Consider the following 22,578-nt stretch of genomic DNA (forward strand, 5'->3'; position numbering starts at 1 on the left):
CCTCCTGAGCAGCAGGTGTACGTGCACTTGCCTGGGTGTGTGCAGCAGTGGGTGGGGAAAGCTGCTGACGTCCCAGCCTCAGAACATCATTCGTCCTCTGGTCACCTGGCAGATTGAGCCCCTGAGTGGCCCCTTGGACGGCGGGACCCTGTTGACCATCCGAGGCAGGAACCTAGGCCGGCGGCTTAGCGACGTGGCCCATGGCGTGTGGATTGGCAGCGTGGCCTGTGAGCCACTGGCTGACAGATACACGGTGTCGGAGGAGTGAGTAGTGGCAGTCCCCAGGGCTGTTCTGAATGACCTCTAGCGTCCCCCCCACCCCTCCCAACAGTGCCAACCACAGCTCTGCCCTCCCCTCTCCCCTCTGCCTTCCCACCCTCCTCAGCACCCTGCCGCTCACTAGAAGTGGCACAAGGTCTTCCAGACCTTGTTGAAGCCATTACCCACCCCCGTGCATTCCGCCCTTTTCTACTCTGGACGCTTCTCCATATCCTTCAAGTTCCCACTTCAACACCTGCTGCTCTGGGAGGCCCTCCCAGGTTCCCCCAGAACAGCCGGACTTCCATAGAAGCCTTGCATTGATTTTTTTTAAAAAAAGCAACAAAAACCTTGTAGTTAACAAAGTGTGGGGCTGCTGGTGTGGTGCAGAGGTCTGAGCCTAGCGCTGTGGGGCCTGGCCCAGAAGGGCTGTAGAAAAGCAGGGGGTGAGCTGATTTCCTTTGCCGGCGGAGCTGTAAGTCAGGCTTACAGAAAAGCTATCAGTCTACCAGCCCAACAAATGTCCTCATGGTTGGAGAATGTTCAGACCCAAGAGACCATCTTATCTCACCCCTTTGTCACATAGTTGTAGAATTGTGGGAAAGTCAGGCGGGGCGGGCAGGGGAGGTGGGTAGTCCTGGGGAAGAGCCTGGCATCAGGGTGACATCGGGGTTTCAGAGTGGCTGTTTTCCAGCTGATAGGGAATGGTTTCAGTATTTTGATGTAGGTGATGCCATTGGCTGTCCCAGCCAAATGGCAGTCCCAGCTGTGAGTCGGAGAGGCGGGAAGCTGAGGGCAAGGGTGGAGAGCCCACATACCCTCGGGGTATAGCCGGGGTGGGGGGGTGGCATCATTCAAGAGAGAACCCAGGTGCTGCTTACCCAGCCCCTGAGACCCTCCAGCTGCTCTCCTGACCCAAGCTACCTCCCCCCAGGATTGTGTGCGCTACAGGGCCAGCCCCAGAGGCATTCTCAGACGTGGTGACGGTGAACGCCTCTAAAGAGGGCAAGTCACGGGAGCGCTTCTCCTACGTGGTAAGGGAGGCTGAACCCACCCTCCTGCCCACCCCACCAGACACACACCTGGGGGGTGGCCTGAGGCCTGACCTCCTGTCTTCCTCCTCACAGCTGCCCCAGGTTCAATTCCTAGAGCCTGACAAGGGCCCCAAGGCAGGGGGCACCAGGATCACAATCCACGGGAGCGACCTCCATGTGGGCTCCGAGCTCCAAGTCCTAGTGAACGACACAGAGCCCTGCACGGAGCTCGTGTAAGCCCCTGGGCCTGGGCCACCCCTTCCTGCCCAGGGAAACTGGAGGGCTGGGGGCTGGAAGGGTGGAATGACATCCTTGCATCAAGCATCACTCGGGTTTTCACCAGCTGTGTCCTTTCGGCCAAGCCCCTTCCCTTCTCTGAGCCTCAGTTTCCTCATCTGGTAAGAACAGTAATTGTGAGTAGTACTCTGTGCCCGGCATACAGTAGGAGCTCCATAAGTGGCCTCTGCTGTGAAAAATGTGATGGTCATATACATTCGGAGCTCCTCTGGCTGGCCCAGGGGTGTGGTCCAGAGCCTTTTGATGAAATACCTCTGTCTTTATTATGCACTTACTGTGTACCAGGCCCCATTGATGGGCATTGCTGGGGACACCAAGAAGAGCCCAGCAAAGTCTCAGCTCTCGGGAAAGCAGACACTCCCGCAGGAAATAGAAACATCTGAGACTGGGAAAAAAGCTGGTTCTTTCAGAGCCATTCCTCAGCTCTGAGAGAGGGACTCTGGGAGGGCTTCTTGCATGAGGCGGGATGGGGCAGAATTGGAACACACGGGCAGGGCTGGAGGAAAAGCGAATGTGTTGAAGGTGGGGAGGACAGCCTGAGCAAAGATGTGGCAGTCGGTATGTGCAAACAACAGATTCCTGTACGAGGGGCAGAAGACCAGGTTGGGGGGAGTCGAGGAGGCCTATCCAGGCCAGGCATGCGGGCTTGTGGCCTGGGCGATGGGGCAGGCAGGAGCAAGCAGCAGGAGGTGGGGGCCATGCTGACAGTGCCGCTGCCCTCCCACAGGCGCATGGACACCAGCATCACCTGCACGGTGCCTGAGGGTGCCCTGCCGGCCCCCGTGTCCGTGTGTGTGCGCTTTGAGCGCCGGGGCTGTGTGCACAGCAACCTCACCTTCCAGTACATGCAGAACCCAGTCATCACGGCCATCAGTCCCCGCCGCAGCCCTGTCAGGTGAGACCCCAGACCCTGACCTCTGGCTGAGCTCACTCTCTAGGGCTGCGGGTGGGCTGACAGGGCTCGCTGTATCCCACAGTGGCGGCAGGACCATCACGGTGGCTGGCGAGCGTTTCCACATGGTGCAGAATGTGTCCATGGCTGTGCACCATATTGGCCGGGAGCCCACGGTGAGGGGGCTGGGACCAAGGTGGGTGGGGAGCGGCCAGTAGCCCTGATTGACTCTCACGCTGCTGTATCTGTCTTCTCTCTGCCTCTCTGTCTCTCCCTCTCTCTCTCTGTCTCCTTAAACCTCAATCTCTCCCCGTTTCTCCTGCCCGTCTGTCCATCCTCAACCTTGGCCCTGGCCCTGGCCCTGGCCCTTCCCTACCAGCTCTGCAAAGTTCTCAACTCCACCCTAATCACCTGCCCGTCCCCTGGGGCCCTGAGCAATGCATCGGCACCGGTAGACTTCTTCATCAATGGAAGGGCCTACACCGATGAGGCGGCTGTAGCCGAGGAGCTGCTGGACCCCCAGGAGGCCCGGCGGGGCAGCAGGTTCCGCCTGGACTACCTCCCTGACCCACAGTTCTCCACGGCCAAGAGGGAGAAGTGGATCAAACACCACCCCGGGGAGCCCCTCACCCTGGTCATCCATGTGAGTTCCAGTGGGTACCAGTGCGGGAGTGAGCGGGGCCGGGCTCAGCCGCAGACCTCAGCAAGCACTCCCTCTCTGTTCCTGCAGAAGGAGCAGGACAGCCTAGGGCTCGAGAGCCACGAGTACCGGATCAAAATAGGCCAAGTGGCCTGTGACATCCAGATCGTCTCGGATAGAGTCATTCACTGCTCGGTCAACGAGTCCCTGGGCACGGCCGAGGGGCAGTTGCCCATCACAGTGAGTGAACGGGGAACCCCAGGTGGAGGCAGACCTGGCCCCCAGCCCTGCCCCTCACCCAGCGTATCAGAGCTAAGTGTTGTCGTGCTCAGTGGATGACGCCAAGTGGAGTTTTACATCCCCACTTGACAGATGAGGCCCAAGAACTTAGTCACCTGCTCCAGGGCAGTGATTGGCCCCAGATAGGCCTGATGGGGCTGGACTTTCAGAGGCCGTTAGAAGTCTCCCTTGTTCCACTTGATGCTCCGCGTCAAGTTTGGGCTGCCAATCACGTGCAGAGTCACAGAGGGGAGGGATACAGGAGGAGGGCCGAGAGGGGCCAGAAATGAGACCTTTTCTATGCTGTACCTGCTTGCATGCCTCCTGGGATGGGAAACCCCTTCCCTCTCAAGGCAGCACATGCCGCCCAGGACGGGTCTGACTGCCAAAGCTCTCTTTCACCTGCACCCCAGTCCCAGTTATGCCCTCTGAATCCTCAGCCTTTGCCTGTTTCCCTGGTCATCAGACAGTCCTCCAGATACTTGGGGACAGCAGCCAGGCCCTGTGAACTGACCTGCCTTTGGCTCCTCCACTGCCCCTCCCAGGCCGTAGTAGTAAACACAGCCCATATTGAGTCTCCCCTCCCTGCCAGGGCTAGCCAAGCATCATCTCCTTTAGCCCTCACAGCATCCCCAGGAGGTGGGCCTGGTTATCTCTGTGTTTATAGATGTGGCCTCTGAGGTTCAAAGAGGTTAGGTGACTTGCCCAGGACCCCACAGCTAGTGAGGAGAGGAGCCAAAGCACGAGTCCGGGGAAGCTACAGCTCCCTCCTCCCGCCTCTGCCCAGATCCAGGTAGGGAACTTCAACCAGACCATTGCCACACTGCAGCTGGGGGGCAGTGAGACCGCCATCATTGTGTCCATCGTCATCTGCAGTGTCCTGCTGCTGCTGTCTGTGGTTGGTAAGGAGACTTATTCTTGTGACACCTTGGAGGGCATACCTGCCCCCACCTTGTCCCAGCCCCTCAGAAGACTGGCAGATAGGAGAAGAGGAGTGATGGGCTGGGGAGACAGCTGAAACAAAAGCTTGGTGGTGGGTTACTCACTGAGAGATGTGCCCTGGCTGCGGCACAGATGGGTGGAGGATGATAGTTGCTGGGGGATGCGCTGGGTCCAGGCTGTGGGCCCAGGCTGTGGGCCCTGACTGCCTGGCAGAGGAACTTGGAACCTTGTCCCGGAACCAGTAAGGGGCTACTGGAGGAGCTTAAAAGGGAAGCTTAACCTACACATTTGGTAGGCTATCCCACTATTAAACTGATGGTTGTAAAGGTGATACAGTTGATCCTTGAACAACACGGAGCTGGGGGCGCTGACCCCCCCCACAGTCCGAAATCTATGTATAACTTTTGACTCCCTCCAAAACTTAACTACTAATAGCCTCCTGTTTCTGGAAGCCTTACCAATAACATAAACAATCAACACACATTTTGTATTTATATGTATTATATACTATAGTCTTACCATAAAGTAAACTAGAAAAAAAAATGTTATTAAGAAAATCACAAGGATGAAAAAAATACATTTTCAGTACTCACTGTATTTATTTTTAAAAATCTGCAGGTAAGTGGGCCTGTGCAGTTCAAACCCAGCTGTCCAAGGGTCATCTGTGTGTGTGTATATTTCCCCCTTCCCCACCCCAGTAAGGGATTATAATATAATACTACTGTGTCACCTTTTAAATGTTTCCTAATTCACAAGTTCACACCCGGTCATCGTAGAAAGAATCGAAAATGGTAAAAAGCAGAAAGAGAAGAAATCGCCCATAATTCTCTCACCCAAAGAAAGCCACTGTTCACCCCTATTTTTTTTGACCTCCTCTATTTCCGACCTGGGCCGGTTCACCCCTCCTTAGGCAACCTGATGGTCCCCCGCTCCCGGGAGGTCACCATACTGATGCCGAACTTAGTGCGGACATCCGACCGGCATAGCACATCACAGCCCAGAACTTCTGGGCTCAAGCAGTCCTCCTGCCTCAGCTTCCCAAGTAGCTGGGACTACACACATGTGCCACTGCACCTGGCAAGGATCCTGAGCCTGGGAGACCCCTGTTTTATTTTAACTGACATATAATTTTGTGTTAGTTTCAGGTGCACAACACAGTGATTCAGTATTTTGATGTAGTTGCCTTCTGTCACTATACAAAGTTCTTATAATGTTATTGACTATAGTCCCTATGTTGTACATGACATCCCCAAGACATGTGTTTTATAAGTGGAAGTTTGAACCTTTTCATCCCCTTTACCTATGTCACCTATTCCTGCACATCCCTCCCCTCCAGCAACCACCAGATTGTTTTCTGTATCTATGAGTGTTTCTGTTTTCTTTTTTTAGATTCCACATATAAGTATAAGTGAAATCACAGAACATTTGTCATTCTCTGACTTATTTCTTAGTGTAATACCCTCTAGATCCATCCATGTTGTCACAAATGGCAAGATTTCATTCTTTTTTAGGGCTGAGTAATATTTTATGTATGTATACCATTACTTCTTTATCCACACATTTATCCAGGGACACTCAGCTTGCTTACACGTCTTGGCTATTGTAAATAATGCTGCAGTGAACATAGGGATGCATGTATCTTTTTGAATTAGTATATTTGTTTTCTTCAGCAGATGAATAACCCAGAAGTGGAATTGCTGGCTCCTAGGACAGTTTTATTTTTATCTTTGAGGAACCTCCATACTGTTTTCCATAGTGGCCGCATCAATTTATGTTCCTCCCAACAGTTTACCAGGGCTTCCTTTTCTCCACATTCTTGCCAACACATGTTATTTCTTGTCATTTTGATCTGAGCCATTCTGACAGGTGTGAGGTGCTATCTCATTGTGGTTTTGATTTGTATTTCCCTGACGATGAGTGATGTCGAGCATCTTTACATGTGTCTGTCGGCCATCTGTGTCGTCTTTGGAAAAATGTCTCCTCGGGTCCTCTGCCCATTTGTTAATCAGGTTGTTTGGTTTTTGTTATTCAGTTGTATGGGTCTTTATATATTTTGGATATCAACCTTTTATCGGATGTATCATTTGCAAGTATCCTCTTCCATTTAATAGGTTGCCTTTTTATTTTGTGGATGGTTTCCTTCACTGTCCAAAAGCTTTTGAGTCTGATGTCATCCTATTTGTTTATTTTTGCTTTTGTTGTCCTCACCTGAGGAGACATAGCCAAAAAAAATATTGCTAAGACTGCTTTCCAAGAGCTTGCTGCTTATGTTTTCTTCTAGAAGTTTTATGGTTTCAAGCCTCACGTTTAAGTCTTTAATTCACTTTGACTTTATTTTTGTATATGGTGTAAGAAAGTGGTCTGGTTTCATTCTTTTTGCATGTGGCTGCCCAGATTTCCCAACACCGTTTATTGAAGAGACTGTCTTTTCCCCCTTGTATATTCTTGCCTCCTTTGTTGAAGAATAATTGGCCATGCAAGGATGAGTTTATTTGTGGATTCTCTTCTAGTCCATTGATCTATACGCCTGGTTTTGTGCCAGTACCGTACTGTTTTGGTTACAATAGCTTTGTGGTATAGTTTGAAATATGGGAGCATGATCCTTCCCGCTTTGTTCTTCTTTCTCAAGATTGCTTTGACTATTTGGGGTCTTCTGTGGTTTCCTGAAAATTTTAGGATACTTTATTCTAGTTCTGTGAAATATAACATAGGTATTTTGATAGGAATTGCATTGAATCTGTAGATTGCTTTGGGTAGTATGGGCATTTTAACAATACTTCTTCCAAGGTATGAGCGTGGTATATCTTTCCTTTTTTTGTGTGTCATCTTCAGTTTTTCTCATCAATGTCTTATAGTTTTCAGAGTACAGATTTCTTACCCCCTTGGTTAAATTTATTCCTAGGCATTTTATTCTTTTTGGTGCAGTTGTAAATGGTATTGTTTTCTTATTTCTTTTTCTGAATTGTTCTTTATTAGTATATAGAAACACAGTAGATTTCTGTATGTTAATTTTGTATCCTGTGACTTAACTGAATCCGTTTAATAGTTGTAATAGTTTTTTGGTGGCATCTTTAGGACTATCTACATATGTTATATCATCTGCAAACTGTGGCAGTTTTACTTCTTCCTTTCAAATGTGGACGCCTTTTATTTCTTTTTCTTGCCTAATTGCTGTGGCTAGGACTTCTAAGTGCTATGTTGAATAAGATTGATGAGAATGGGCATCCTTCCTGATCTTAGAGGAAATGCTTTCAGCTTTTCACCATTGAGTTTGATACTAGCTGTGGGTTTGTCCTATATGGCCTTTATTATGTTGAGGTACATTCCCACTATACCCACTTTGTTGAGAGTTTTTATCATAAGTAGATGTTGAATTTTGTCAAAGCCTCTTTCTGCATCCATTGAGATGATCATATGATTTCTAGCTTCATTTTGATGTTAATTTGGTGTATCATGTTGTATGATTTGTGGGTGTTGAACCATCCTTGTGTTCCTGGAATGAATCCTACTTAGTCATGGTATGTGATCCTTTTTTTTAAAGTTTATTTATTTATTTATTTATTTTGAAAGAGAGAAAGAGCATGAATGGGAGAAGGGCAGAGAGAGAGGGAGAGGAATTCCAAGCAGAGTCCATGTTGTCAGCGCAGAGCCTGATGCAGGCCGTGATCCCTTGTACTGTGAGATCATGACCTGAACCAAAAATCAAGAGTCAGACACTTAACTGACTGAGCCACTCAAGCACCTCGATGGTGTACAATTTTTTAAATGTATTGTTGAATTTGGTTTGCTAATATTTTTGCATATTTTTTGCACCTTTGTTCATCAGTGATATTGGCCTGTAATTTTCTTTTTTTTGTAGTCTCTATCTGGTTTTGACTTTATAAAATGAGTCTGGAAGTATTCCTTTCTCTTCAATTATTTGGAATAATATCAGGATTGGTATTAACTCTTCTTTAAATGTTTGATAGAATTCACCTGTAAAGCCATTTGGATCTGGACTTCTGTGTTTTAGGGAGTTTTAAAATTACTGATTTAATTTCATTACTAGTAATCAGTATATTCAGATTTTCTATTAATTATTCAGTCTTAAAAGATTGTATATTTCTAGAAATTTATCATTTTTTCTCGGTTGTCTAATTTGTTGGTGTGCAATGTACAGTGTTATCTTTTATATTTCTGTGGTATCAGTTGCAATTTCTCCGTTTTCATTTCTGATTTAATTTAGTCCTTTTTTTTTTTTCCTGGATGAGTCTGGCTAAAGGTTTGTCAATTTTGTTTCTTATCAAAGAACCAGCTCTCGGTTTCATTGGTCTGTTCTATTGTTTTTCAGTCTATTTCATTTATTTCTCCTCTGATCTTTATTTCCTTCCTTCTACTAACTTTGGGCTTTGTTCTTTTTCTAGTTCCTTTAAAGTTAGGTCATTCGAGACTTCTCATTTCCTGAAGGAGGCCTGTATCACTAGCGAACTTCCCTCTTAGAATGGCTTTTTCTGCAACCCAAAGATTTTGGACTGCCATGCTTCTGTTTTCATTTGCCTCCATGTATTTTTTTTTTTTTTTTTTTTTTTTTTTACTTCCTCTTTGGTTTCTTCATTTACTCATTGGGTGTTCGGTAACATGTTGCTTAGTCTCTACATGTTTGTGCCTTTTCCCATTTTCTACTTGTAATTAATTTCTAGTTTCATGCTGTTGTGGTCAGAAGAGATGTTGGATGTTACTTCAGTTTTCTTAAATTTATTGAGACTCGTTTTGTAGCCTAATATGTGACCCATCCTAGAGAATGTTCCATGTGCACTTGAAAAGACTATGTATTTTGCGGTTTTTGAGATTTTATTTAAATTTTTTTAATGTTTACTTATTTTTGAGAGAGAGAGAGAGAGAGAACGTGAGTAGGGGAGTGAGAGGGAGACACAGAACTTGAAGCAGGCTCCAGGCTCTGAGCTGTCAGCACAGAGCCTGATGCAGGGCTTAAACGCATGGACTGTGAGATCATCTGATTCGAAGTCAGATGCTTAACCAACTGAGCCACCCAGGCGCCCTGAGATTTTATTTTATTTTGAGAGGGAGAAAGTGCATGTGAGCAGGGGCAGGGCAGAGGGAGAGGGAGAGAAAGACTCTTAAGCAGGCTTCAGGCCCGTGCAGAGCCCGATATGGGGCTCTATCTCACGACCATGAGATCATGACCTGAACCAAAATCAAGAATCAGATGCTCAACAGACTGAGCCACCCAGACTGAGCAAGGTGTCACTTGCTGTTTTTGGATGGAGTGTTCTATATATATCTGTTAAGTTCAGCTGGTCCAGTGCGTCATTTAAGGATGATGTTTCCTTATTGATGTTCTGTCTGTGTTGTCTATCCATTGATGTAGGTGGGGTGTTAAAGTCCCCGACTATTATTATGTTGTTGTCTGCTTCTCCATTTAGGCTTGTTAACATTGCCTTGTATATTTAGGTGCTTCCATGTTGGGTGCAGAAATATTTACAAATGTTATATTCTCTTGTTGGATTGACTCTGTTTTAAAATCTATTGTGTCTGATGGAAGTATTGCTACCTTAGCTTTTTTTATGTTTCCATTTGCATGGAATATTCTTTTCACTTTTAGCCTGTGTCCCCACACTTCTGAAATGAGTCTCTCATGGGCAGCAGATAGATGCATCTTGTTTTTGTGTTGGTTTGTATCCGTTCATCCATGTCTTTTCACTGGAGAATTCAGTCCATTTATATTTAAAGTAATTATCGATAGGTACATACTTATTGCCATTTCATTATTTTCTGGCTATTTTTGTAGTTTTTCTCTGTTCCTTACTTCTTTTGCTCTCTTCCCTTGTGGTCTGACAGCTTTCTTTAGTGGTGTGCTTAGATTTTTTTCTTTTGTGTATTTTATATAAGTTTTCTTTGTGGTAACTGCAAGGTTCACATATAACATCTTAGGTTTATAACAGTTTCTTTAAAAAAATTTTTTTGATGTTTATTTTGGAAAGAGAGAGAGACAGAGCATGGGCAGGGGAGGGGAGGGGCAGAGGGAGAGGGAAGCACAGAATCCGAAGCAGGCCCCAGGCTCTGAGCTGTCAGCACAGAGCCCGACACGGGGTTCAAACTCACAAACAGCGAGATCATGACCTGAACTGAAATCGCACACTTAACCAACTGAGCCACCCAGTCACCCCTATAACAACAGTCTCTTTTAAGTTGATATTAAGTCAATTTTGAGCACATTCCAGAGCTTTATATTTTTACTCTCCCCCATTTTATATTTTTGATGACACACTTTACATCTGTTTGTTTTATGTATCTCTTAGCTAATTATCGTACTTTAATTAATTTTACTACTTTTGTCTTACTCTTCATACTTGCTTTCTAAGTGTTTGGCCCACTACCTTTATTTTATAATGTTTACCACTAGTTTAAACACACACACACACACACACACACACACCACTTCTTTTTATAAGAAGGGGACATCAGAGTTATTTTCCAGGGCGTTCCCCAACCCTTTACCCTGTAGGAGTTTTCAGCCCACCAGGGAGGGGAGGACTGTAGGCTGGGGCAACCGTCCACCTTCCCACACCCTGCCCAGAGGAGCAGGAAGCCAGCAGGACCTCTCACTCCAGGCCCAGGCCCTGCACACTGCCATGTGCCGACAACTGTTTTCCAAAGGGCTTTCCAGGCCTGACCTGCCTCTCTACTGCCTGCAGCCCTGTTTGTCTTCTGTACCAAGAGCCGCCGTGCAGAGCGCTACTGGCAGAAGACTCTGCTGCAGATGGAGGAGATGGAATCTCAGATCCGAGAGGAAATCCGAAAAGGTAGTGGGTGGGGAGCATGCGGGACTGTGGACCTTGGCTTTCCCATCTGGGGAATGGGTTCAGGATCTACTCACAGCTCTCTGCCTATCCACCAGGGTTTGCCGAACTGCAGACAGACATGACTGATCTGACCAAGGAGCTGAACCGCAGCCAGGGCATCCCTTTCCTGGAGTATAAGCACTTTGTGACCCGCACCTTCTTCCCTAAGGTCAGCCGGCACCCTTGCCAGTCACCTCAGGGGTTCCTTGATCTCTTTCTGAGCCATGCCAACCTAGAGGGCACTTTTAAGCAGATGGGAAAACTTGGTGCTACGTGGACCCCTTGAGCAATGCGTAACCTGCATGCACATTTATGGCAGCCCTGGCTATCTGCCCTCGCCTGCCAAGGGAGGGGTCCCAGTTTCTCCTCTCACTCTTCTTCTCTATTCATTTGATGTTTAACTGTCCGTATGGAAGCCAGCTCTTAGCCCCACTCTCCTGGCGGGTAGGGCCTGCCTCTCCCTTCACTAAGGGGGCTCTCCTAGCCCCCAGTGCCCGCCCCCCCAGCCTCTCTCAGCCCTGGTGGGCCCCTTCCCAGTCAGGCTTTTGGTCTCCACGTCCCCTCCTCCTGCCCACGGGACTCTACCTCAAGCCTCCCACCCCTCTTTGCGTTCCAGGGGCTGCTGCCCTGTCCCCCCCTTCCCGGGCCCAGCAAGAGCATATGAGCTGGTGTCCACTACCCTGCTTCTTGCCCTTCTGCACTGTTTACCCTGTGGCAGCCCAAACAAGGCCACACTGTAGTTCCCGCTGGCCTCTCTGCGCTTTCTCCCATTCCCCACTGAGCTGCTTTTGCTTCCTCTTAAGCCTTGTGCATTGCCACACCTTGTGTCGTGAGGTTCCACCCTTTCCTTTCCCCCATGAAGCCCCTTGGGTCTCTGGACCCTTAAGGCCCTGCGTATGGCCTACTGACTCTTCTTCCTTGACAAGGCATCCCTTTGCATTTGTTGAGTGGCCCTTGTGTGCTGGTGAGGGGAGACGCAGCCCTGCTGAGATGCTGGGGGGTGGTCTGCCCCTACAGTGTTCCTCTCTCTATGAAGAACGTTATGTGCTGCCCTCCCAGACCCTCAACTCCCAGGGCAGTGCCCCGGTGCAGGAGACCCACCCATTGCTGGGAGAATGGAAGGTGAGTACCCCATGCAGCCAACCCACCCCTCTTTGGGCCCCGCTTTCCTGTTCATCTGATCCACGGGTCCGAATCACCAGGAGTTGGGAGGAAGGAGTCAGTTATTGCAAGATAATGAGCCCTCCATCCCAGGAGGCATTCAAGTGTCCATTCAGGGTGTGGTAAGTGCTGACCCTAAGCCAGGTAGTGAGGAGAGAGGATTGGGCCCTTCTGGATATCCCACTCCATCTGCTGCTTAGAGAATGGAAAATGAGAGGTTCTCACGTAGAAGGAATCTGGGTTACCTCCAGGCACCTTTGACCTTCTGTGAGCCCCATTTTTCAGCTCAATTGAGCCGTTATTCCCAGTCATGGGGAGTTAAGAGACCTCTACCATGAAAAGGTGGTGAGCTCCCCATCCCAGAAGGCATTCAAGGAGACATTCAGGGCATTATAAGTGCTGACTCCTAGGCCTGGTAGAGGCACCAAACCCCTGTGGACTCCCCAGCACCAATTGCTTCCGCAGATCCCGGAAAGCTGCCGGCCCAACATGGAAGAGGGGATCAGCCTGTTCTCCTCATTGCTCAACAATAAGCACTTCCTCATTGTTTTCGTGCATGCGCTGGAGCAACAGAAAGATTTTGCAGTGCGTGACAGGTCAGGCTGCAAGGCTCTGGGAGAGGGACAGGGGCCTGTCAGGGGCCACACAGCCCGTCCTGGGTTGGCTGGAGCAGTTTGCAAATCACCTTGCCCGCTAGGCAATGGGCATCTACCCAGCACCAGGCCCTTTCCTGACTTTTCTGGGCCTGGATGCCCAAGGTCTAGGCTCGTGGGCACAGCGGTTACTGTGGATGCTAGAGAAAGTGGCCCTTTCTCCAGGTGGGTTTGAGCTGTGCCCACCCATCTGCCAGGCACCACCCACACAGGCATACTTGAGCTCGCCAGGCCCACGAGGCAACACCGGCACCCTCTCCTCCCACTCCTCAGATCCCAGGGCCTCTGGCTGCAGCCAGTGCTGATGCCCCACACCCACCCGCAGGTGCAGCCTGGCTTCCCTGCTGACCATCGCGCTCCACGGCAAGCTCGAGTACTACACGGGCATCATGAAGGAGCTGCTGGTGGACCTCATCGACGCCTCGGCTGCCAAGAACCCTAAGCTCATGTTGCGGCGCACAGAGTCTGTGGTTGAGAAGATGCTCACCAACTGGATGTCCATCTGCATGTACAGCTGTCTGCGGGTGAGGGGGGCGGAGCTGCACCACCAGGGCAGCGGGGACCACCACCTCCCAAGCCCATGTCACGTCAACTCTGTCATCTTTGTGCAGATGAGGAAAGAGGGGCTCAGGGAGCAAGGAGAGTCCTAGAGGGTCCATTATACAGACAGGGGAACTGAGGCTCAGGGAAGGCCTGGCCTGGCTTCCTGTAGGGGCTCGGAGCAAGCTCAGGGCAGAACAGAGACTGTCACCGGGCTTTGTTCTGGAAGATTGCTGTCTTGGTCATCAAACCCTCCCTTGCGTGCCTTTGGGCCACAGCTCTGAGTTCACATGATAAATCAGGCCCAGTCCCAGCCCTTAAGATTCCCCCAGGCTTAGAGCGGACAGGTGTGGAAATGGCAATTAAAATACAGAGCGATAAATGCCACACAGTGGCACTCCACCACTGATGCCTTGGACCCGGTTAGAGGGCTCAAGGTGGCTTTCTAGAAGAGGCAACCCTAAGTTCGGGTCTGAGGGCTTAGCGGGAGGGTTGGGGTATGAGGCCCAGCCTGGCCCAAGACTCTCTCTACTCACCAGCTTGTGATTTGACACCACATTCTGTGTTCTAGTTCTCCCTAAACACACCCTGGGTGGCTTAGCAGAGTCACGGGCCTGGGAGCCAGCTGATCTGGGGGCTCGAGTCTAGCTGGGCTACCTCCCCACTGGGTGACCCTGGGAAGGTTGATTGTCCTCTCTGAGCCTCAGCAGCGAGGGGGATATCCCATGCCTGGAAGAGTTGCTGGGATGACCAAATGAATGTGCCTGCCCCCAGACAGTGGTTTTCCACCTTAGAATCCATGGAGACACAGGGGGCAGGAGGGGGTGTAGTGGACAGGAGGCAGGGAGATGTGGGGAGAATGACACCAGGATCCAAAAGGAGGATGTTACACAGTGTGGAGGTGTTAGTGGAAGAGGTGGTGAAGGCATTCAAGGTGGGGGCCACAGCATGGCCAAAGGCTTGGGACCTGGAACATGGAGGGTGGTCAGGGAGGCAGTGCGGGCTGGGCTGGGCTGGGCAGGCTGGGCCTCTGACAGCCCTGTGCACACCCCAGGAAACAGTTGGGGAGCCATTCTTCCTGCTCCTGTGCGCCATCAAGCAGCAGATCAACAAGGGCTCCATTGATGCCATCACAGGCAAGGCCCGCTACACACTCAACGAGGAGTGGCTGCTGCGGGAGAACATTGAGGCCAAGCCCCGGGTGAGTTGGGCGGGACCAGGGCAGCTAGCTGGGCAGCAAGGTGGGAACCATCTCCCAGGCTGACTGGGAGGGGAACCCGCATGCCCGGAGCATCCTGACCTTAATCGTGACCCAGCCGCCCTGGGCAGGCTGTTGCCTTGCCTGGGCCCTGGGTAGCGATGGAAGGGACTTGCTGACTGTCTTCTCTTGTCTCATGCAGAACCTGAACGTGTCCTTCCAGGGCTGTGGCATGGACTCGCTCAGTGTGCGGGCCATGGACACAGACACGCTGACACAGGTCAAAGAGAAGATTCTGGAAGCCTTCTGCAAGAATGTGCCCTACTCTCAGTGGCCACGCGCAGAGGACGTTGACCTCGGTGGGCAGGGGCTGGGTGGCGGGCTTTAGCCTTTGGGCTGCTCCAGTGGGAGCTGTCCCTTGCCTTGGTTGTATACTCCTTTCAGTTAGTGAATGTACGTTAACTGAGGCACCGGGGACATGGAGATGGATGATCAGACAAGATGCCCATCACCAGGGAGCTCCTATTCTGGCAGGGAGACGGGTACTGCAGTGTGAGCAAGCTGCAAACAACAGCAAAAAGTATTCAGGAAAGGCTTCCTCAAGGAGGGGGAGTTGGAGTGGGTTTTGAAGGATGCATAGGAGTTCTAGTTAGACCAAAAAGCTGAGAACATTCGTTCTATGACCACAGGCTTTTCATAGCACCTGGTCTGTCCAGGCCCTGTTGCAAGCACCAGGTTCTGATGATAAATAGGTGCTAGGTGCAGTGACTGTTCACAGCAGGTTGCTCGCCAGGGCTGGTAGGCTGGGGCCAGGATAGGGTAGGTGATGAGGTTGGGCAGGCACTCAGTCACCCAGATCCTGGAAGGGCAGAGTCTGTACCTAAGGACAGTGGGGTCATGGAAGGTATGTGATCCCTTTCACACGTGGTACCTTTTATTTCATTGGCATTAATAAAGTAACGATGTCAAAAATGAGGACATTTCTAAACCTGCTCTGTGCCCACCATACCCTCTCCTCTGGATCTTTTTCCTCCTCCCCATTCTACAGATGGAAAAATAGAGGCTCAGAGAGAGGCATGGCTTGCCCTGGGTTCCACAGAGAGAGCAAGAGACCTCTCCCTGGGGGGCCCAGGCTGGTGCTGCGCCCTCCAGCCAGCTCCCCGCCCCTGACACCCTGCTCTCTGCCCCCAGAGTGGTTCGCCTCGAGCACACAGAGCTATATCCTCCGGGACCTGGATGACACGTCTGTGGTGGAAGATGGCCGCAAGAAGCTCAACACACTGGCCCACTACAAGGTGAGGGCCCCGGCCCCACCCATCCCCCACTTCCAGCCTCCCTAACTTCTGACCTCTGACCTCAGCCTCTCCCCTCCTGTCAGATCCCCGAAGGTGCCTCCCTGGCCATGAGCCTCACAGACAAGAAGGACAACACACTGGGCCGAGGTAGCACCGGTGGACATCGGGAGGGTGTCTAGGCCAGGCCTGGGCTCTTTCTGAGCAGTCATCATAGGGAACCTGAGGCTTTAAGAGGCAGGACTGGGCCGGACTATTGTCTCCTTGGTTGGGGCAAGGGCCAGGCCAGCCCCTCTGCCCCAGTACTGCTTGGGCAGGGCCTGTGGCCAGGCCTCCTCAGGCTAGTATCCTGCGGGCAGCCAGAGAGAGGCCCCAAAAGGGCGGGATGTGGTTTCAAGAGGTCTGGGCAGCTGCCAGGCTGGAGGGGGAGCTGGTCTGTCCATCTGGGCTTCAGGCTGTGTCCCTGCCTCAATTCCACCCCCCATCCACACCCTCAGGCTCCCCAGGCCCAGCTGCCAGGCATGGGGTCCTCGGCTCCCGGCATCTCAGGGTCCCCTCCTGAGGTCAGGAGCAGGACCTTGGGCCTGTCCCCACAACTTAGGAGGTCTGGGTTGGGCAGTGGAGGGGGTGAGGGCAGCCAGCCTTTTCCCCTCTGAGGGTCTTTCCCCTGTCCATCTGTAGACTCTCTCTCTGTCCCTCTGTTTCTCCTTTCTCATGTGTCTGTTTCTCACTGCCTCTATCTCATTCTCGGTGTCTCTCTGGATCTCTCTCTCTCTGCCTCTCTCCATCTTAATGTCTCCATTTCTGTTTGTCTCCCCTCCTCTCTCTTGTTTATTTATTGTGTTTTCCATCTCACAGTGAAAGACTTGGACACGGAGAAGTATTTCCATCTGGTAAGTGCCCGGCCTCTGGCCCTGGGGGCGCCCGCCCTCACCGGGTGTGGACTTGGCTTCCTGCCACCCTAGGCCTCTGGGGAAAACATTCCCAGCCCTGGGAAAGGCTGGGGACTAGGGAGCAGAGGGTAGGTCCCAGAATCACCCTCATCCCTTGGGCACCACAAAGCGCATGTGGAGCCAGATACCTGTGGGTTGTGGGATTAGACCGCCCACAGGATGGCCAAGGGTGGTACCAGGTGCTGGACTGGCCCCCTTCCTGGCCTCCTAGGTATTGCCCACGGACGAGCTGGCAGAGCCCAAGAAGTCCCACCGGCAGAGCCACCGCAAGAAGGTGCTACCAGAGATCTACCTGACTCGCCTGCTGTCCACCAAGGTGGGCCTCACCTCTCCTCCCTGTCAACGGGCCAGCTATGTGCACATGCCTGGGTATGGTGGGGGGGTAGAGTTCTGTGGGGGCAGAAGGGCTCCCTGCACGAGAGGCTGAGGGCTTTGTGCTGCTCCTGGGGAGGGATTTGCTCACAGCCATGAAAGGTGCCTAACAGACAACTTCTGTATTAGCCAAAGTAACGGGCAGCAGAGGCCCAGAGGGGTCAGTACTGCCCCCAAGGTCACATAGCTCAGGTGGCCTTACCCATTCCCCGCTTTGTGCTCCAGTATTTGGATTAGTCCTTTCAGCACCCCTGGGAGGAGAATTTCACTAACCTATTTCACAGAGAAGAAAACCAAGGTCCAGAGAAGTTAGGTGACCAGCCTGATAGTATTATGGCTTTCCCATTCACCATCCCAAGCACTCCGAGCTCCCTGAAGCTAGGAGAGGTGCACACTCCCCTCCCCACATGGCCCTGGGCTGACCGTAGCCACCCCACTCCTCTGCAGGGCACACTGCAGAAGTTTCTGGATGACCTGTTCAAGGCCATCCTGAGCATCCGTGAAGACAAGCCGCCACTGGCCGTCAAGTACTTCTTTGACTTCCTGGAGGAGCAGGCTGAGAAGAGGGGGATCTCAGATCCTGACACTCTGCACATATGGAAGACCAACAGGTTGGTGGGCCAATGGTGTGTGGGCGGCGGGCAGGCAGGGAGGGATCTGCGGCTTCATTGTTTCAACGTGGGCAGCAATAGTGCAGCAGTTCAGACCCTGGTCTCTCAGTCCACCTGCCTGGATTCAGTTCCTCTTTTGCCGCTTCCTAGCTGTGGGACTTTGGATAAGTGACTTCACCTCTCTGTGCTTTAGTATTCCCAGCTGTAAAACCAGGGCAATAAAAGTGATCCACCTTAATTGTAAGAATTAACTAAAAGCAAGCATTGTATAAGTTTTGTCCTTACCATCATTTCTCTCTTCCACCCCTCTTGGGCGGGTACCCTCAGCTCCATTTGACAGATGAGAAGCACAAGGCTCACAGAGCAGTGCCCACCCAAGATCACACAGCCCTTGCAGTGGCAGAACCGGGCTCAAACCCACGAGATCTGACTCCTATACCCAGTTCATAGCCTTCCTTTAAGGCTTTCCAGGTCACAGAACCCCACAACTTGTTGAAAACTTCAGCCTGAACCTCAGTAAAAATGACGCCTAGAAGTTACTGTGCAGCTGCAGGGGCTTCTCAGACCTCTGGGGGAGGGTCCTCCACTCCAAGCTGCTGAGTCAGTGGGTGGCCCTGGGGTGGGGGCACTACCAACCCTCTCTGGCCTCCTGAGACCAAGGCCAAAGATCCAGGCCCTGCCCTCCCTCAGCCCTTTCTGGCTGCTCAGTGGCCCCAGCTAATGGTGGACTTCCTGCTGCCGTGCAAGGGCTGGGAGGAGGAGCCATGTGCTGCCAGGCAGGGCAGGGTTGGGGGGGGGGGAGGTTCTTCTAATGAGAACCAGGACTTGGCTTGAGGCTCCCTTGTGAGAGCAGAAGGTTCTGTGGGGGGTTGGGAGCGGGTATGAAGGTAGCCTGGGCCTGCAGCCCCTGCCCCAGTGTCCTGCCTGCTGCATGCCGGAAACCCGGCTCTTGGCCCCTCAGCTGCTACAGTTGGCAGAGATGATCATCAACCCTATTTATGGATGAACAAACGGAGGTTCTGTCTTGGGTCTAAGCCCCTCTGGCCTTGGGGGGGCAGGGGGTAAAGCCAGCCTGTCCTCTGGGCCTGGCTGCCTCCCTCCTTCGAACCCCTCAACGACCACTTCCTTTGCTGCCCCACCCCTCACCCCACCTCCATCACTCCCATCCCATAGCCTTCCTCTCCGGTTCTGGGTAAACATTCTGAAGAACCCCCAGTTTGTCTTCGACATTGACAAGACAGACCACATCGACGCCTGCCTCTCTGTCATCGCTCAGGCTTTCATTGATGCCTGCTCCATCTCTGACCTCCAGCTGGGCAAGGTCTGCTGCTCCTGGGGCGGGCAGCCCACTGTCAGCGTGGGAGGAGGGTGCCCAGGTGGGGTGTGTGGGCCTCAGATCTTCCTGGGAGAGGAACCCAAGGAGCTCATGGCTGGGGCGAGGGGGGGGGGTGGGGACATGGGATGAACAGGGATGTTCCAACAGAGGCAGGTGCCCAGAAACTGGCCCCTGTGGTCAGAAACCCTGCACCTGCCTGAGGTGTGCCCAGCACCACCTTCCAACATTTAGGCCATAGGGCCAGGCCCGGGGAAGCCAGTGTCAATGTGGGAAACCTGCTTGGTCAGGTATAGTATCATGAAGGAATCAGCCAGGCTCCAAGTAGCAGTCCTGGTGGTCAAGAGCCTCTGAGTGGGCACTGAGTAAAAGAGTGGGCAGAGGGGAACAGGGGACCAAGACCTCTGAGATGCACACGGGAGGGATCTCCCCAAGAGCTCTGCAGGGGGAGGATCCGGCTGGCTTTAGAGAGCGGGGAGGAGGGGGAACTGCATTCTAGGCAGAGGGAACTACCTGGCCAGGGGCAGGGAGGCGGGGGACAATGCTGGCTGCTGTGAACATTAATGAGATGGTATAATTAGACCAGGCACTACAGGAGGGCGGGTGCACGGCCCTACCTTCAGCCCATGACTTTCAGAGGCCATGAGAGAGAGACAATGCCATCACTTCTCACATACGGTCTCCGTAGGCAGGATGCCCGTGACAAAGAACTGGGAGCGTACTTGGCGCGTTTTGCTTTCAGGCGTTGGAAACATGCAGTGGGAAATATTCCACTGAGCCAGCAATCGGGCTTCCAACAATCTTAGCCACCAAGACCCATAACCCTAAGCGAGGATACAAACGAAACAGCCAGCGTGCGACAAAGAGTTGGCGCAGAGCCTGTGCACTTTTCCCCCTAAAGGGAGTGGTTCCCCCTTCAGTCCCATAGAAAATAGGGCAGGGGTTCCATGCCAAAGGGCAGCACTGGGAGCGGGCAAAGAGCCCCTCGTCCAAAGTGATGGGGCCTTTTGTGTGGCCGACGGATGAGGGCTTGTCCAGAAACAGATCTGGTCTCCGCCCACCGCCTTATCTGCCTGCCGCCCCACTCCTCTCTGCCCAGGATTCTCCGACCAACAAGCTCCTCTATGCCAAGGAGATTCCTGAGTACCGGAAGATCGTGCAGCGCTATTACAAGCAGATCCACGACATGACACCGCTCAGCGAGCAGGAGATGAACGCGCACCTGGCCGAGGAGTCGCGGGTGCGGCGGGCTCCAGAGGGGCCCTGTGGGCTCGGGACCTGACCCCCAAGGAGGAGCTGCGGGAAGCTGGGGGCTTGTGTGGAAGTGTTGGGGCTGGGCCAGGGCCTGTTTTGAAGGGTGGGTTAACCACCCCTCCCCACTCCCACCTGCTTCCTTACAGAAATACCAGAACGAGTTCAACACCAACGTGGCCATGGCTGAGATCTACAAATATGCCAAGAGGTATCGCACACAGGTGAGTACCCCTGTGGGCCTGGGGTCATGGCGCCCCCCCACCCCCGGCTTTCCGCCCTGCCCACCTGCACTCTGCTCAGGAAAACCCCAGGAAAGTTTCCTGCTCAAGTATTCACATCCCAGGACATTTGCGCTTTAGGTGTTGGTTGCCAGCCGTAGAAATCAGGCAGCGAGTAGATTGTTCCCCCACTGTGGTGGGAGCCTCTGGGGCCCAGGGCCTCGGGCTGTGACCCAGCTGCCCCCTGCTTCCCCGTCAGATCATGACTGCCTTGGAGGCGAACCCCACTGCCCGGAGGACCCAGCTGCAGCACAAGTTTGAGCAGGTGGTGGCTCTGATGGAGGACAACATCTATGAGTGCTACAGTGAGGCCTGAGCCTGTGGGAGACGGTGCTGGCGAGGGACACACTGCCCTCGACTTCACTTTGATCCCCGTGCCTCTGACTGCGGCTAGGAAATGACTGAGCAGAGTCAGCTTCTAGGGAGGGGGGAATGGAAGGGCCCCTCTGAGCCTGGCAGAGGAACCCCCCAGCCCTGGCCCCTTGGGCACCTCTCTCTGGCCCCTCCCACCTGCCCCCAGACCTGATCTCTGGGCTAGGGACTTGAAAGCTGCAGCCAGTGCCTGGTAAGGCTCCTGCCGCCCACCCACCCCCAGCCCCTGCCCCCCGCCAGCACAGCCTGGCCAGAGCCTCCCCACCCCCAGCTCTGCCACCACCACCACTGCTGCTGAAGCCCTGCCCTACATGGCCCAGCGCCCTCAAGCAGAGCCCCCCGGCCCAGAGGCTGCAGCCGGAAACACTACCTCATCCAATGTGGCAGAGGGGAGGCCTCCTTGCACCAGCCCTGGATCGGTTTCTGCGTCGGCCGCCACAATGTTGTCTCCGTCTGCTGTCACCCAGAGAGGACTCTGGTGGCACACGGTTTCAAGCGGTGTCAGATCGTGGTTGCTTGAGCGGCTGCTGGTGGAGTGGGCAGTGCCCACGGCCCGTGGGCAGGCTCCGTGGGCTTTCCCACAAGCTGGGGTGGGCAGGGGACGAGGGACAGGTGCTGAAGGGAGGGGAGGGGGCTAAGTTGCACCAAGGCTGTAGCTGGGCTACTTGATCTTGCTGGAAGTGTTTCTAAAGATAGCACCACTTTTTTTTTTTTTTAAAGCTTTTATATATTAAAAAACTTCTCACGCGCCAACTGTGAATAGCTGCCGCTTGTGCAGAGGACCCGGGGAGGGGTCCCTAGGGGCTCCCAACATAACACTGGAAATGACTGTTCCAGAGGACAGGCAGACCTGGCAGAGACCCCCCCCCCCAAAGGCCTGAAAAAAAAATCACCCATTCTGTTCCTGTCAGAAGCAACCCTCCGTGGCTGACCCGGCTCCCCCTGCAGCAGACCCAGCCAGCACTGGGACTGGCTCCGAGCCCGTGGGGGCTGGGCTGGAGGGGGTGGCTGGGAAGCTCTGGAACCTTCTTTATAATAAAAGCCTGATGGGAAAACCTGCGTGGGCTCCAGCCTTTATCCTGAGATGGCCAAGGAGGGAAAGGTGAGCTTGTAGTAGAAAGGAGAGGGCAGCCAGGTTTAGAGCCCTGCCTCTGCCATCCTCGTTCACAAGCTTGGGCAGATACCTTAGTTCTGGGAAGGCAATGGCAGGATTCAGTGGGACAATGTCTGCTTGCTCTGGGCCTGACCCATAGCCGACCTTCCTGAACTTGGAGGGCATCCATGGGACCTCCAGGAAGATGTCATAGCTGCCATGTGGGTCCTGCTCCTACTTACCTTTAGAACAGGCCTGTGAGGAACAGAATATTATGCCCATTT

General features: G+C 52.7%; 1 protein-coding gene across 2 annotated transcripts in view; it reads left to right on the top strand.

Annotated features, from left to right (window-relative positions):
• The window catches only part of PLXND1 (plexin D1), a 59,689-nt gene extending 37,429 nt beyond the window's left edge, over positions 1 to 22,260 (top strand). Inside the window, exons 13-36 of one of the 2 annotated variants that reach the window (XM_027042703.2) lie at positions 113 to 264; positions 1,193 to 1,292; positions 1,386 to 1,525; positions 2,317 to 2,484; positions 2,567 to 2,657; positions 2,861 to 3,124; positions 3,212 to 3,361; positions 4,188 to 4,302; positions 11,038 to 11,145; positions 11,241 to 11,353; positions 12,244 to 12,306; positions 12,811 to 12,941; positions 13,324 to 13,522; positions 14,593 to 14,739; positions 14,939 to 15,095; positions 15,928 to 16,031; positions 16,115 to 16,178; positions 16,887 to 16,921; positions 17,193 to 17,297; positions 17,801 to 17,964; positions 19,138 to 19,285; positions 20,397 to 20,537; positions 20,698 to 20,772; positions 21,029 to 22,260. In XM_027042703.2, the coding sequence (XP_026898504.1) occupies positions 113 to 264; positions 1,193 to 1,292; positions 1,386 to 1,525; positions 2,317 to 2,484; positions 2,567 to 2,657; positions 2,861 to 3,124; positions 3,212 to 3,361; positions 4,188 to 4,302; positions 11,038 to 11,145; positions 11,241 to 11,353; positions 12,244 to 12,306; positions 12,811 to 12,941; positions 13,324 to 13,522; positions 14,593 to 14,739; positions 14,939 to 15,095; positions 15,928 to 16,031; positions 16,115 to 16,178; positions 16,887 to 16,921; positions 17,193 to 17,297; positions 17,801 to 17,964; positions 19,138 to 19,285; positions 20,397 to 20,537; positions 20,698 to 20,772; positions 21,029 to 21,145 (3,051 nt within the window). In that variant the 3' untranslated portion in view covers positions 21,146 to 22,260. Of the gene's footprint in view, positions 1 to 112; positions 265 to 1,192; positions 1,293 to 1,385; positions 1,526 to 2,316; positions 2,485 to 2,566; positions 2,658 to 2,860; positions 3,125 to 3,211; positions 3,362 to 4,187; positions 4,303 to 11,037; positions 11,146 to 11,240; positions 11,354 to 12,201; positions 12,307 to 12,810; positions 12,942 to 13,323; positions 13,523 to 14,592; positions 14,740 to 14,938; positions 15,096 to 15,927; positions 16,032 to 16,114; positions 16,179 to 16,886; positions 16,922 to 17,192; positions 17,298 to 17,800; positions 17,965 to 19,137; positions 19,286 to 20,396; positions 20,538 to 20,697; positions 20,773 to 21,028 lie in introns of both variants that reach the window. The other variant, XM_027042702.2, reaches the window with a different exon arrangement.
• The last annotated feature ends 318 nt before the right edge of the window (positions 22,261 to 22,578 follow it).

Source organism: Acinonyx jubatus, chromosome A2, assembly GCF_027475565.1.
Source record: "Acinonyx jubatus isolate Ajub_Pintada_27869175 chromosome A2, VMU_Ajub_asm_v1.0, whole genome shotgun sequence".
Taxonomy (NCBI): domain Eukaryota; kingdom Metazoa; phylum Chordata; class Mammalia; order Carnivora; family Felidae; genus Acinonyx; species Acinonyx jubatus.